A 15,219-nucleotide genomic window follows, 5' to 3' on the forward strand; every position below is an offset into this window, starting at 1 on the left:
AATTATATCTGTCTCCGGACTCTTTATTAGTCTCTGGATTTCTATGTCATCTACTCACAGCCCCTTTTCCAGATTCCTGAACCCTTCTTGATGCTGGGACATGAACCCCGGCAAGCCTCCTGATATGCTGTACTAAGAACACAAATCAGTTCTGTAACATTCCTGGAAAAGGGTATAACCTAAATCTATTCATGAGGAAAGATCAGATAAACCCAAATTTAAACTTTTCCTACAGAATAAGTCCATACTCTTAAAAAATATCAATGTCATGAAACACAAGAAAAACTGAAGAACTATTACAGAATAAAGGACACTAAAGAGACATATCAACTGAATGTAATGCATGATTCAGAATTTTCTTTTGCTATAAAGGGTATTATTGGAGTAACTAGTGAAATTTGAATTAAGTTTATATATTAAAAAATTATGTTATATCAATGTTAATTTCCTGATTTTGTTAACTGAACTGCAGTTATAAAAAAATTATTTCTGTAATTAAGATATACACACTGAAGTATTTACAAGTAAAGGGACATCATGTTTGTAACTGACTTCCAAATAGTTTTCTAAAATTTACATGTGTGTGACATATAAATAGACATATACAGAGAGAGACATATGTATTGAAAGGGCGAGGGCTACGCCCTCCCATCTTGCCCCGAATCCTCCATTTTGGGGCAGCAGCCTTGTGCTCAGCAAGGAGCTTCTTCCCGGAAGCCCAAGCCTCTGCTAGCCACACCTAGGATTTCTTTAAACTAATCAATGATAATCAAGGGAAGTGCACGCCATAGATACAACCACATCCTGTGTAACAAGACACCGACTTGCGCCTGGCCAATCAGCAGGGCCCACAGTCCTATAAAACCCCTTCCCTACAGAGCTGGCTCGCTCTCTGCCTCTTGCCGCTGCGTCGGTGAGTGTGGTAGACAGGGAGCCCAAGCTAGCTCGAATAAAGACTCTAATGTTTTTGCATCGGACTCGGCTGGCTCCCTGGTGTGGTTTCTTGGGGATCCTGAAATCTGGGCATAACAGTATAAATATCGAGAAAGGTAAAACAAATGTAATAAAATATTACCATTTGAGGAATCTGATAAAAGTTCAATTAATCTTTAAATCTTTCTCATAACTTTTCCATATGTTTAGAATTATCTCAAAGTAGAAAGTTAAAAGAATAATGATAGCAACAGAATATAACTCACTATATAAAATAGGAAACCATAACTCCATAGTGACATTAATAAACAAATGAATAAATTGAAAGTTTGTTGAGTAAAGGAATATTTGCATGGTTTCAAAGCTTCTCACCATCTAATATTTACTAATTACAAAGACGGGGAAATAATTTTATAGTGGACAAACCTAGGAGATACAACCTTAATGAGTGATCAAAGTGATTATCATCAGTGATGGGACAAATAAAAATCATGGGCCACCTGATAGAATGCAACAAGAATAAAGCATTACCTCTGTGATATATGTAAGACCTGAATCTAATTGTGAGGATACATCAAAACAAACCTAAGTTGACAGACATTCATAGAATAACTGGTCTGAATCTTCCAAAGTGTCAAAGTCATGAAAGTCAAGGAAAAGCTAAGGAACTATTCCAGACGGAATGACACAAAACAGACTTAACCACTAAATGTATGCCTCTGAACTAAATCCTTTTAATGAAAGAAATTACTAGAATAATCAGCAAAACTTGAATGAGGTCTGAGAATTACATGGTAGTAATGTATCAGTGTTAATATTCTGATTTTAATAGTTGTACTGTTGTTATTTATATAGGAGAATATCCTGGTTTACAGGAAACACAACCAAAGTATTCAATGGATCGGGAACATCCTATCAGCAACTTAATCTCAAATAATTCAGGGGGGAAATTCTTTGCAACTTTTCTGTAAATTTGATAGCATTTCCAATTTTTAAAAAAACATCTTAAAATAACTCTTCTCTAAGATCTGTGTAGCATAAAAATTTCAAACTCTACTTAAAAGTAAAATTGCCCTTATCCTACCACTGTTAACATTTAGTGACCATCCTTCCAGAAGCCTCTTTATACACAAAAGGATACACTGCAGATCAAACTTTAAATAAAATCATATACTCGCTCAACTATGACCTCATTTATTTCACTCAACATATCTTGTACATATCATCCCATACACACACAAACACATTTACATTCCACAATGAAGCTATTGTCACTACCTCAAGTAGTCCTACAGCTATGGAAAGTGCCACCCCAGAGGAACGCAAAGGTCTCTTTCCCTGTGGTACAGGCCAAGGGTCTCGCTGCAATTCCCCCAGAAGATCTGTGAGATTCATGTCTATTTTCTGTACTGGCTGCAAGAATCTGCAAAACAAAATTAAATAAAAAGCCATTTATTTGTGGGTGAGTGTTTAAGAAACAAACTATCCACTTTCTTTCTTTTTTAATTTTAGAGAGGAAGAGAGCGAGAAACATCTATGGTTGCCTCTGTGCCCCAAAGGGGGACTGAACTCACGACCAAGGCATGTGCCCTCGGGAATCAAACCCGAGACCTTTCGGTATATGGGATAATGCTCCAACCAACTGAGCCACACTATACAGGGCCATCCATTTTCTTAAAAACACAGAAAAATAATTTGAATACAGGATACACCAATGGTTCTCAAAACTATTATGTACATCAGAAGCAGTAGGAGGGCTTGTTTTAACACACATTGCTGTTTTAACACACAGTTGTTTCAGAAAATCTGGGGTGGGCCCAGGAATCTGCATTTCAAACAAGTTCCCAGGTGATGCTGACACTATTGGTCCAGGAACCACGCTTTTGAGTACAACTGCTATAAATGAAACAGTCAAACCAAATATTACTTCAGGACTATATCTTTCATTTACCAATCTAGTAAGTATTAAAGTTATTGAAATAATTATGAGAAGAGATGTCAACTCAATTTTAGTAATACCTCCTCTGATTTGAGAGTTTAGGGGGAAAAGCAACCTCTAAGGGTAAGACAGCAAAATGAAAAGCTTTTGAGGCTATTTTTTTTTTTGCCCGCCCTCAACCACAAAATTCAGTTTTTCCGAACTTAAAAACAGAAACTCAGGAATATATCAAAACTATAGTAAATCCTTACATTGTAATGATGAGAAACCAACCATTTTACTAGTAATGACATAATTCTGTCTCAACTCTTTAAAAAGTATACTAATGCAACCTACTTATATTCCAAAAAATATTTAATAGTATCATTGAATGTCTATGTTCAAGTTAAGGGTAAGGGATGCTTAAAATAGCTGCATGAATTGTCAAATTCTCTTTGTCATATTTAATTATTACCTATTAGAAGGAGGTGGCTGCTGTACCTGAGGACCACGTGTTGCTTGAGTAACGGGTACTTTAGAGAGCCCCAGCATTTCCTGTAAAGAGATTACTTCTGTGATATCCATATAATTACTCCTTAAAGATGTCTCAACAATTTACCATGTACAAGGTTCTGTGTTAGGTATTAGGAACCCAAAAGTAAAGAAAAAAGTCTCTTTCCTCAAAAAGCAAAATGTCTAGCCCAAAGTGGCCATAGGTGACCTCTGAAAATGGTTTGCTATTCACTAGACCCAGAAAACCCCACGAAATCATGCAAATCAACAAAATCTTCGTGCTCACTTTAAGAACACTTATGAAACTGCCCAGGCCATCAAGGGTAAGCATATTCGAAAAGCCACCAAGTATCTGAAGGATGTCACCTTAAAGAAGCAGTGTGGCATTCCGTCATTACAATAGTGGAGTTGTAAGTGTGCTCAGGAGAAACAGTGGAACTGGACACAGAGTTGGTGGCCCAAAAAGAGTGCTGAATTTTTGCTGCACATGCTTAAAAATGCTGAGAGCAATGCTGAATTTAAGGCTTTAGATGTAGACTCTCTGATCATTGAGTGCATTCAGGTGAACAAAGCTCCCAAGATGTGGCATAGAACCTACAGAGCCCATGGGTGGATTAACCCATACATGAGCTCTTCCTGCCACACTGAGATGATTCTTACAGAAAATGAGCAGATTGTTCCTAAACCAGAAGAGAAGGTTGCACAAAAGAAAAAGATATCCCAGAAGAAACTGAAGAAACAAAAACTTATGGCCCGGGAGTAAATCAACATAGAATAAATCTAAAAAAAGTAAAAAAAGAAAGCAAAATGTCTAGTTGGGGAGACTATCAGGTAAACATTAACAGTACATTGAAATAACCATCAAAAAAGAGCAAAGTAGCCCTGGCCAGGTAGGTCAGTTGGTTAGAACGTTGTCCCAATACACTAACATTGCGGGTTCGATCACCAGTCAAGGCACATACCAGAATCAACCAATGGATGCATAAATAAATGGAACAAGGTGATGTCTCTCTCTCTCTTTCAAATCAATTTTTTAAAAAGAGAGAGCAAAGTACAATGTGCTATGTGAGCAAAGAAGAGGGAGCTCAGAAATACTTTATTTCTAATTAATAGTAAAATTAAGTTACTGTGTAACTTGAATGACTATATTCCTTAACTTGTATTCATTCATCCCTATTTTGTGCCAGACATCTAATGGTGAAAAAATATACAGTTCCTGACCTTACAGAAATTAAAATCTGGTGACAGAAACAGAGTTAATTAAGTCAAATCATTAACTATAAAATTGCAATTGTAATAAGTGTTATGCAGGAGAAATATATGGCATCATAAAAAGGGGGTTATAAGGTACATGTGCTTTGTTAATGTTCTGACTTAATGCCTAACCAAACTGCTAGTTTGGTTTTTGAATTTTAGAAGTGTGCACAATTTCTCTCTAAACATTTGGAAATGTCATTTTACTAAAGTTTTCTTGAATATGGAAATGCTTAGTCATGAAGAGAGTAAAAGCATATAACAAAAAATCAGAACATCTAAAGATTTGCAAAGAAAAATGATTAAACTAATCTTGCAGCATTTCCTATACTGCTAGCAGAAACAGCAACTTTTTACTGAAGACTTATTATGTGCTAAACTCTTTGTATATACTATTTCCTCACAAAACAATAATGAAGTAGATTTCTTAGTCCCTGCTTTACAAATGAAAACTGACACTCAGAAAGACTAAGTAATTCGCATAAGATTCCACAACTAGTAAGTGACAAAGCAAGATATTAACCCAGGTTTTGCTACAAAACCCCATAATAGTTATACTATACTGAGTGTTCACAAATTATTTCATTTAGTACTAATAATAACTCTGCAAAATGGTTACTGTTTACATCTTTCCATAGAGGATGAGAAAAAAGCAAAGAGATCCATCCAATAGCACATAACTTAGATAAGTTTAAGACTTAAATCCAGGACTATTTGGGGAGCAAAGACCAGATTCTTCCTTTAAAAATTTTTTATTGATTAACTTTAGAGAGAGAAGAGGGGTGGAGAAAGGGGAAGAGAGAGAAAGAAACATGGATTTGTTGTTCCCACTTATTTATGCATTCATTGGTTGATTCTTATGTGTACCCTGACTGGGGATCAAACCCACATCCTTGGTGTATGGGATGCTCTAACCAACTGAGCTATGCGGCTAGGGCTAAGACCAGACTCTTTTCAACTTGACGGTTATCAAGAGATAGAAGATAAAAACATTTTAATGGAGAAAAGAAAAATGTTATAAGAATTTACTGCCTGTTGCAAAAAGGCAGATTTTTTGTGTTACATATGTATTATATAACTTAAGTAAAATATACTCTATAATCAGAACTAACATTAAGCCACTTTAAATAAATTAACAATTTAAAAATAACAACAAATACATAAAGGCACAATCCATTTCATTCTCATGACCACCCTATAAGGTAATCACTGTTCTTATCTTCCTTTTACAATTGAAAAAAATAAGGCACAGAGAGGTTATAACTTGCCCACTTTCTCTCTTGTCTCATGTAAGGTATTCTACTTCCTGTGCTCCTGAAGGAATCCCTACCATGTCTTCTGAAACCTCACTCTCTCATCTCGCCCTGCTTTCACCCACCCTCTTTAGTCTCTTTCCCTTCCGTGTATAAACACATTCAAATGTCTCTCCTAAACAAAACCTTTGTCCCTCCTCAACAAAACCACTTTTGCTCATTTCTCTGTCTCAAACCTCCACACTATCACCTTCCTTACCTTCAACAACAAACCTCAGGAAAGAACACATACTCTAATTTTCTCCATGTCCTCAAATTTTATTCACTACTCATTCACTATCTTATTCACTGTTCACTATCCTCCCTATCCAAACCTGCAAATTAAATTCCTCCAGTATTTTCTATCTCAATTAACTGTAGCACCACTACCCCGGTCTGTGGAGCTCCAAATAAGAGTCATCCTCAAAATCTTTTCTTTTTCATTGTGGGCTGCCTGGATGCCTCCAAAGTCTGATTTCAGGTCTGTCTACTTTAGGCCAGGCTTATCTTCTAGGGCAGCGGTTCTCAACCTGTGGGTCGCGACCCCTTTGGGGGTCGAACGACCCTTTCACAGGGGTCGCCTAAGACCATCGGAAAACACATATATAATTACATATTGTTTATGTGATTAATCATTATGCTTTAATTATGTTCAATTTGTAACCATGAAATTGGGGGTCACCACAACATGAGGAACTGTATTAAAGGGTCGCAGCATTAGGAAGGTTGAGAACCACTGTTCTAGGGTAACTATTCTCAACTGGGGGTTTTATTAGAACCTCTTAGAAAGTTTTTGAATACTTACATGAGCAATCTACCCTTCCAACCACTTCCCAATACAAGCACATATTCACTCACTCTCTCATGGTCTATCAAAATCTTTGGGGGAAAAAAATATATTTTGAAAAATATCCCAGATGATCCTAGCATGCTACACATAACTCCCTGGCCTTGAAAGCTTCATTTTGCCCCAAAGATAAAAATGTCATCCTATTATTAAAAAAAAATACATATACCTATAGTTCTTATATTAAAAATTCTAACACCTTAAAATGTCTCCTTTTGCAAACATAATAAAAGTGTTTAGTTCCTAAGTGAGAGATGTCAAGAAACAAAAGCTAATATTCTGCAGTTGCCTTCGCTTGTCTTCAGTATGTCACTTCTATAAGGCCCTCAAATCTCTGGTAAAATACTTTGTTTTACTCTAAATGTTAAAGATACTGTTAAAAGTGAAAGATCTTTGATCTGTCTGATAAAAATGTAAGGATGTAAGGCAAATAAAAGAAAACTAATGCCAACACCAAATGTAAAGCCTTTGTTACAATACAATTATATTAGTCAACTACAATGAAAATATTTTCTAGAAACTTACACCCAGAAGCTTTTTCAGACATATCTAAAATGATGCTCACAGATAGGCTGCTGTTTACCTGCAGTTGTTTGGCAGTCAGATCTTTTGTTCCTCTGAAGACATAACTTTTTGAAATGCCCTCACATCCAAGTTCATGAACCTGCACCATTCTCCCAAAAGTAATAAGTCCAACCAAGGCTGTAGGTGGTAAAAGACTTAATGACATCTGCATTGATTCCTTCAGAGCTTGTAAATCTTCATCTTCCATGCAAGTATCAACCACATAGAGGAATATCAAAGGCATCTGAGGGCCACGCTGTTAAAACACATTGCCATCAGAAAAAAAAGTTCTTTTAAAAGTATTAACACTTCAGTGCGATATATAAGGATAATCAACAGTACATTCATACAATGGAACCCTAATAAAGCCATTTCAAAAATGAAACAGGTTATATATGCACAGAGAGACATCCAAGACATATCATCAAGTGAAAAATTATTCACTGTAAAAAAAATTATTTACAGTTACATAGAGGAAACATTCACTCTCACTCTCAATTTTATTTAACTGCATGAGGTTCAATATCCTATAACAAGTACTTACTCCTTTTAAAATAAAAAAATAGTAACTCTAAAGCTTAAAAACATGTAGTGAATTTATAAAATAATTGCCTAAATCTGAATTAGATTGTGAGAGAACTGGACACTAGCCAGGTTGAACAGATTACTGACTGGCTCAAGTGAACCATATTCTGCTTTCTCTATAACATTCATAAAGGATATTATCATTTTCACTCTTAAATATAGAAACAACTAAGTAAAGCTATTCAGAGAGGGAAGAAAAACTGATTTTCCTAGGAAGAACCAATACAAGAATAATTTCATTAACTAGCTTTGGGGATATATCATCAGGCTCCAGCATCAGATTGACTAAGTATTTGTAAACTGACTTTCCAACTACAAAGCAGGAGTGATACTTTAGTGTTTAATGATATACTCTGTATAGCAAATCACACCATCCCATCCAATATCCTGGCCACCCATCAAATAACTACAAAAGAGAATATTACCTTGCTTCAAATGACTAAGAAGTCTTATCTTTGAAATGCTCCATCAATTAAATGTGAAAATCAAGAATGATGCCTTTTAAGTCATCTCCATTTAACAACTATTTTGGTATAAATTATTAGATATTTAAAACTTCATTAAAGATATACTCTTATGTTCTTACCAGAACTACATATTCAATGCTAGAAAACTGAGGTAACAGTTCAGCAGGCTGATTCAGTTCAGATATACCAGCATAAGTAGGTGGAAACTACAGATAGAAAAGAAACAAAAATATTTAACAAATTATTTGTCAGAAAGAGTAATGAAATTTTAAACTAAAAATAAATATTTCCTGATCATATAATAATGGAAAAAATCAGTATTTTTATCATATGACAAGAATTTCATCTTTCTTTTTAAGTATACATATTTAGACCAGTATTACAGCATTAACATCTGTAATGGGGGTTTTCTTACCTGATTTCTTTGATAACAAAAGTTGCAAGCCCAGAGTTTTGCTCGATAATCCACTTGACTGTTTTAAGAAAAGATACAACAGGTCATATTTCGGTTCTATTTTACAAGAATCCTAATATCAATAAAATTAATTTCTTTCTAAAATATGAATGTATTCAAATATAGTCAAAGTGATCTTCAAAAGCCATCTATTTTTAAATGCTGTCATCTAATCCATATTTTTGACATATAAGTTTACTTATAAATAAATATATTATAACTTTTAATGTACAGTAATATTAGTGAAATTAAGATGACTACTCAGATGTAGACAACTCAAAAATGTATTTATTGAATGCTTAACATGTACCAGCTATTTTTCTAAGTGCTGGTGATAGTGAACAAGACAGTAAAGGTCCCTGGTCTCATTGAGTTTATATTCTAGAAAAGACAGACAAGAGACAAGTAGATACATAAGCACAGAAGATACTTTTTGTTTGTTTGTTTGTTTGTTTGTTTTTAAAGAGGAAGGACAGAAAGGGAGAGGGAGAGACAAAAACATCAATGATGAGAGAGAATCACTGATCTTCTGCCTCCTGCATGCCCTACACTGGGGATCGAGCCGCAACCTGGCATATACCCGACCTCCTGGTTCATAGGTCAATGCTCAATCACTAAGCCACACTGTCAGGGCACTTTTTAAAATATATATATATTTTAATTGATTTTTGAGACAAAGAGGAAGGGAGAAAGAGACAGTGAGAAAGAGAAACATCAGTGTGAGAGAGAAACATCAATAGGCTGCTTCTGCCACGCCTCCTGCTGGGGATTGAGCCAGCAACCCAGGCATGTGCCAGGACTGAAAATTGAGTGGACAACCTTTAGTGCACAGAATGACACCCAACCAACTGGCCAGGGCTAAACACAGAAGATACTTTTAGATAGTAATAATAAAAATTAATGAAAACAAAGCAGGATGTGAGAATGTGTTTGGGAGGGTTACTTTAAAGGAAGGCCTTCTTAAACAATTGAAATATAACCTAAGTGAAAAGGAACCAGTCACAGGAAAATCTGGGGGTAGAGCAATCCCGGCAGACTACATAACTATTACACAAGTTCCAAGGTAGAAATAAGTTTGGTATATTCAAAAATCTGAAAGAGGGGCCCTGGCCAGGTAGTTCAGTTGGTTAGAGTGTCGTCTGATACACCAAGGTTGCAGGTTCAGTCCTGGTCAGAGCACATACAAGAATCAACCAATGAATGCATAAATAAGTGGAACAACAAATCCATCTCTCTCTTTTTCTCTCTCCCTCACCCTCTCCTCCTTTCTAAAATACATACATACATACATACATAAATTTTTTTTAAGTCAGAAAGGGGGTAAGGTATATGAGCCCAGCCAGTGTGCCTCTGTGGTTGAGCGATGACCTATGAACCAGGAGGTCACAGTTCAATTCCTGGTCAGGGCACATGCCTGGGTTGTGGGCTCGATCCCAAGTGTGGGGCATGCAGGAGGCAGCCATTCAATGATTCTCTCTCATCATTGATGTTTCTATCTCTCCCCCTCTCCCTTCCTCTCTGAAATCAATAAAAATATGTTTTTAAAAAAATAATAAAGTAGATGAGAATTAGATAAACATAATATGAGGGCAGAACTATATAGAGGGTAGATCATATAGGGCTTTAGAGGACTTCCTATGGGGATTTTTTATTCCAAATATTACAAGAAGCTATTGGAGGATTTTCATAACCTGATACCCATTTGTAAAACTCTAGCTTTTGGGTGGAGAATAGACTGCTGAAAGGCATGAACGGAAATAGAGAGACTAATTAGGAAGATCATGAAATTGACCAGTAAAAAGATAGTATATCTTCAAGTAGAGTGTATTAGCAGAGACTGAGTATGAAACAGAATCAATAATGTTCTGTAGATAGGACTGATCAGATTTGCTAGCGGATTGGGTAGGAAAGAGGGAGTGGATAGAAGAATAAAAATGATTCCTGATTTTCTGCTTACACAACAAGAAATCATAACATTTTCAAACACCATGCAATTCAATTATGACTTTTCTAATTGACATGAGATATGTTGATAAACAGCCAGTACCAGTATCTAGAAAATACTGATAGGACCTAGTGATTTATATAAGAACAATTTAACATTTGATCTCTAATTACCTTACTACTCCTAAAATCTCCCTAGCTGGTTTGGCTCAGTGGATAGAGTGTCGGCCTGCGGACTGAAGGGTCCAGGGTTCGATTCCAGTCAAGGGCACATGCCCAGGTTGCAGGCTCAATCCCCAATAGGGGGCGTGCACGAGGCAGCTGATCAATGATTCTCTCTCATCATTGATGTTTCTCTCTCTCCCTGTTCCTTCCTCTCTGAAATAAATAAAAATATATTTAAAAAATAAAATCTTATAGCTCTTTGGATTTGACTATCCTCATTTGAATAAAAATAACTATAAACAAAAAGAAAGACTATTTTATATAAATGAGTCAAAAACTACATTTCTAAATCATACTGCCATATTCATTTTTCCATATATATTAATTACCATAAAGGATTCAAAACTGCACGGCAAGTGGTCCTACTACACAAAACAGGTTCATATTGAATTGGTGGTAAATCGAGTCTCTCCTTTAGTGGTGTAAATAGGGCTGCTACTGGAACAACCATTCTTGTAGCTTCTAGCCGACTTGATGGCCAAACATTCCAACTAAATCGTACTCCATCTCGTTCTTCATTTTGTTGTATGAATTCCAAATAGGTTGTCATTGTGGAGCTTGAGTCTTATTTCTATAAAAGAATTAAAAAATATTCTCAAACTCTCTTAAGAAAATTCAAAATAAGTATGTTTTCCCTACTTTCAACAATATTAACCCATTAGAAATCATGACCAAAGGAAACATTTATCTTGGAAAAAAATTAGCAAGCAACAATAATCCCACTTATAACAAAATAATAAATGACTCTACTGAACCCAATGCCCATTAGGCCCAAAAAGTAGTAAATTTACTACCAGGGGGAGGAGGATGCCATTCTGGTTAGGGGACAACATCAAGCAATATCTCCACCTTGTTACTCTCTAACTGTTTATCTAAGATGTTAGCTTTTCTACCTCAACAGCAATTCTATCTTGTGTACTCAAACTGCAACAGTGGTTAGTGATAGAAAGAAATTGTAAAAATTAAAGGTCTGAGAAGATAGAGTTTCATGTGCTATGTGGATGGTCAAAAGATTTGTGGGAGAAATGAAGGACATTAAGAACTGAAGACTGGCTCTGGCAAAGTAGCTCAGTTGTTTGGAGCACCATCCAGATATGCCAACATTGTGGGTGATCTCTAGTCAGGCCACATACAGTAAGCAACCAATGAATGCATAAATAAGTGGAAAAACAAATCAATCAATCTGTCTCTTTCTCTCTCTCTCTCCCCCTCTCTCTCTCCCTCCTCCTCACTCTCCTAAAAAAAACAAAAACAAAAAAACAACACTGGAGCCCTAGCTGGTCTGGCTCAGTGGACAGAGTGCTGGCCTGTGGACTGAAGGGTCCCAGGTTCCATTCCAGCCAAGGGCACATGCCTAGGTTGCAGGCTCGATCCCCAGTAGGCAGCTGATCGATGGTTCTCTCTCATCATTGATGTTTCTATCTGTCTATCCCTCTCCCTTCCTCTCTAAAATCAAAAAAAATATATTTTTAAAAAACAACAAAAAAACACTGGAGACTTATGAAGATGTGGTGCCAAGAAAGACAATATGGCCCAGCCGGTGTGGCTCAGTGGTTGAGGGTCAACTATGAACCAGGTGGTCGAGGTGAAATTCCCCGTCAAGGCATATTCCCGGGTTGCAGGCTCCATCCCCAGTAGGGGGCGTGCAGGAGGCAGCCGATCAATGATTCCTTCTCATCATTGATGTTTCTATCTCTCTTTCCCTCTCCCTTCCTTTCTGAAATCAATAAAAAAATATTAAAAAAGAAAAAGAGCCAACATGGATGCTGAAGTTGCTAATAACAATGATGGGATGAGGAACTGATTCTCAAATATAAGTAAGGGAAAGAAAAATATAATTCAATAAAAGTATATTATATTTAATTTTAGAAACATTTTCAAATAAATTTTGATAATACAAATTACAGAAAGTGAAGCTTAACAAATATAAGTATCTTAAGCAGCTAAGAGCTTCCCCTACTTTAAAAGAAATAAGATGCCAATTATACCTCAATTAATAATAAAATAAAAATTAAACAGGCCAGAACCGGTTTGGCTCAGTGGATAGAGCGTCGGCCTTCGGACTCAAGGGTCCCAGGTTTGATTCCGGTCAATGGCATGTACCTTGGTTGCGGGCACATCCCCAGGAGGGGGCGTGCAGGAGGCAGCTGATCAGTGTTTCTCTCTCATCGATGTTTCTAACTCTCTATCCCTCTCCCTTCCTCTCTGTAGAAAATCAATAAAAAAAAAACATATTAAAAAAAAATTAAACAGTATTTCCTCCTATCAGGATCTGAGGGACAAGGACAGAATCTTTTGTTAAACAAGAGCAACCATGGGTTTTCCAAAGGATGATAAAGAATAAAGAGAAATTCTAAGATAACTAAATTTATTTAGAAAAAAAATTATTTTGAAGGTACATTTTATATAGGAGATAGCTTTGAGAAGGACGATATGAACTCTTAAGAAAAAGAGGTTGTTGAAAGATAATGGTAAGACAAAGGCCTGAGATAGTCAGAGGGGAGTTAGAAGGTGCCAACCTTTCTAATACAGGCAACAGGAGGAGAAACAATCTCCTCTGGGAGAGAAATCCAGTGTTTAGCAACAGCTTCCATGCTACAGACATAAACATAAATTCTAGGACTATGCAATCCCTCCTATTATATCTATAGAAAATAAAGCAAATGAAGTTTTCTGTTCATTACTTAATTAAATCTATAACCTAAGATGTATCTAAAATGCATCACCAAAAAGCATTAAAATATCCACTAAAATATACCAGACCAATCAGAGTTGTTCATCTGAACCACAAAACACAAAAAAATATTTTAAGTGACTACTTTCTCAATTTTCCAAGAATAGTACATTACTAGTACTCAGGTATTTGTCATATATTTTCTCAAAATAGATAAAATGAGCCTGTCACCTGGAAAACAATTGACAGTATTTGTTGCCAGTGATAAAATAAGAGCTTTCGAGCAAATATTAAAATACTAGAGGCCCAGTGCACGAAATTCATGCGGGGCGGGGGGGTCCCTTCAGCCTGGCCTGCACCTTCTCCATCCAGGACACCTCAGGGGATGTCTGACTGCCAGATTAGGCCCGATCTCACACAGGGATAGGACCTAAACCGGCAGTTGGACATCCCTCTCACAATCTGGGACCGCTGGCTCCTAACCATTCACCTGCCTGCCTGCCTGATCGCCCCTAACTGCCTCTGCCTCACCTCCACACCCGGGACCCAAGCTTCCCTCCTATGGTCGGCCGCAGGCACCCGGGACCTGGGCTGGCTTTGCCCGTGCCGGCCGCAGGTACCCGAGTCCTCTGATCACTCCTAACTGCTCCCCTGCCTGCCTGACCAGCCCTAACAACCTCTGCCTCGGCCCCCACACCCAGGACCCAGGCTTCCCTCCTCTGGCCAGCCGCAGGCACCCGGGACCTGAAGGGGGGGGGGGGACCCTCAGCCCAGCCTGCCCCCTCTCACAGTCCAGGAGCCCTCAGGGGATGTCCTACTGACGGCTTAGGCCCACTCCCCTTGGGGAGCAGTCTCGTCTCCCTCTGTAGGAGACGACCGGGCCCATCAGGGGAAGGTGCCGCTCCCATCCCCCCGCCACTGCTGCTGCCTCTGGCCTCCCTCTGCAGGAGGCGACCAGGCATATCTGCTGAAGGCGCATCCCCATCACCCCAGCCACTGCTGCTGCCTCTGGCCTCCCTCTGCGGGAGGCGACCAGGTGATCAGGGGAAGGTGCCGCCCCTATCACCCCGCTGCTGCAGTGACCTGCCCTCAGCCCTCGCAGCACTGTGGCTTTGTCCAGAAGTACATCTGGAAGGACATTCAGAAAACGTCCAGTCTAATTAGCACTTACCCTTTTATTAGTATAGACTGGAAAACTTGTATCCACTACCATAAGCTTCACAGCTTCCTAATATGTAAAGATTTTTCTGGTGATATCAATGTGATTTTTAAAATATACTGTACAGCCCTGGCCAGTTTTTCTCCATGGTTAGAGTGTTGGCCTGTGGAATAAAGGGTCTCGGGCTCAGTTCCCAGTCAAGCCAGACGTGGTACCTCCATGTACCTCGGATGCAAGTTCAATACCCAGCACTGGTTGGGGTGGGAGTGGGAGACAACCAGTCAATCTCTCTCTTTCTCTCTCTCTCTTTCCCCCACCCCCTCCTTTCCACTCTAAAAATCAATGGAAAAAATATCCTCACTCCTCAAGTGAGGATATAAATTTTAATAT

General features: G+C 37.9%; 1 protein-coding gene and 1 pseudogene across 3 annotated transcripts in view; one reads left to right on the forward strand and one right to left on the reverse strand.

Moving 5' to 3' along the window:
* SEC23A (Sec23 homolog A, COPII coat complex component) overlaps positions 1-11,569 on the reverse strand; it is a 57,602-nt gene extending 46,033 nt beyond the window's left edge. The window contains exons 1-6 of one of the 3 annotated variants that reach the window (XM_005876012.2): positions 11,326-11,569; positions 8,789-8,846; positions 8,493-8,579; positions 7,341-7,577; positions 3,327-3,406; positions 2,212-2,356 (exon numbers count right to left, since the gene is read on the reverse strand). In XM_005876012.2, coding sequence (XP_005876074.1) covers positions 2,212-2,356; positions 3,327-3,406; positions 7,341-7,577; positions 8,493-8,579; positions 8,789-8,846; positions 11,326-11,546 — 828 coding nt within the window. In that variant the 5' untranslated portion in view covers positions 11,547-11,569. The remainder of the gene's footprint in view (positions 1-2,211; positions 2,357-3,326; positions 3,407-7,340; positions 7,578-8,492; positions 8,580-8,788; positions 8,847-11,325) is intronic. The other 2 variants (XM_014547549.1, XM_014547550.1) reach the window with 2 other exon arrangements.
* On the forward strand, positions 3,558-4,130 carry LOC102258450 (annotated as a pseudogene).
* Positions 11,570-15,219: the final 3,650 nt, after the last annotated feature.

The sequence above is a fragment of the Myotis brandtii genome, unplaced genomic scaffold (genome assembly GCF_000412655.1).
Source record: "Myotis brandtii unplaced genomic scaffold, ASM41265v1 scaffold479, whole genome shotgun sequence".
Classification (NCBI taxonomy): domain Eukaryota; kingdom Metazoa; phylum Chordata; class Mammalia; order Chiroptera; family Vespertilionidae; genus Myotis; species Myotis brandtii.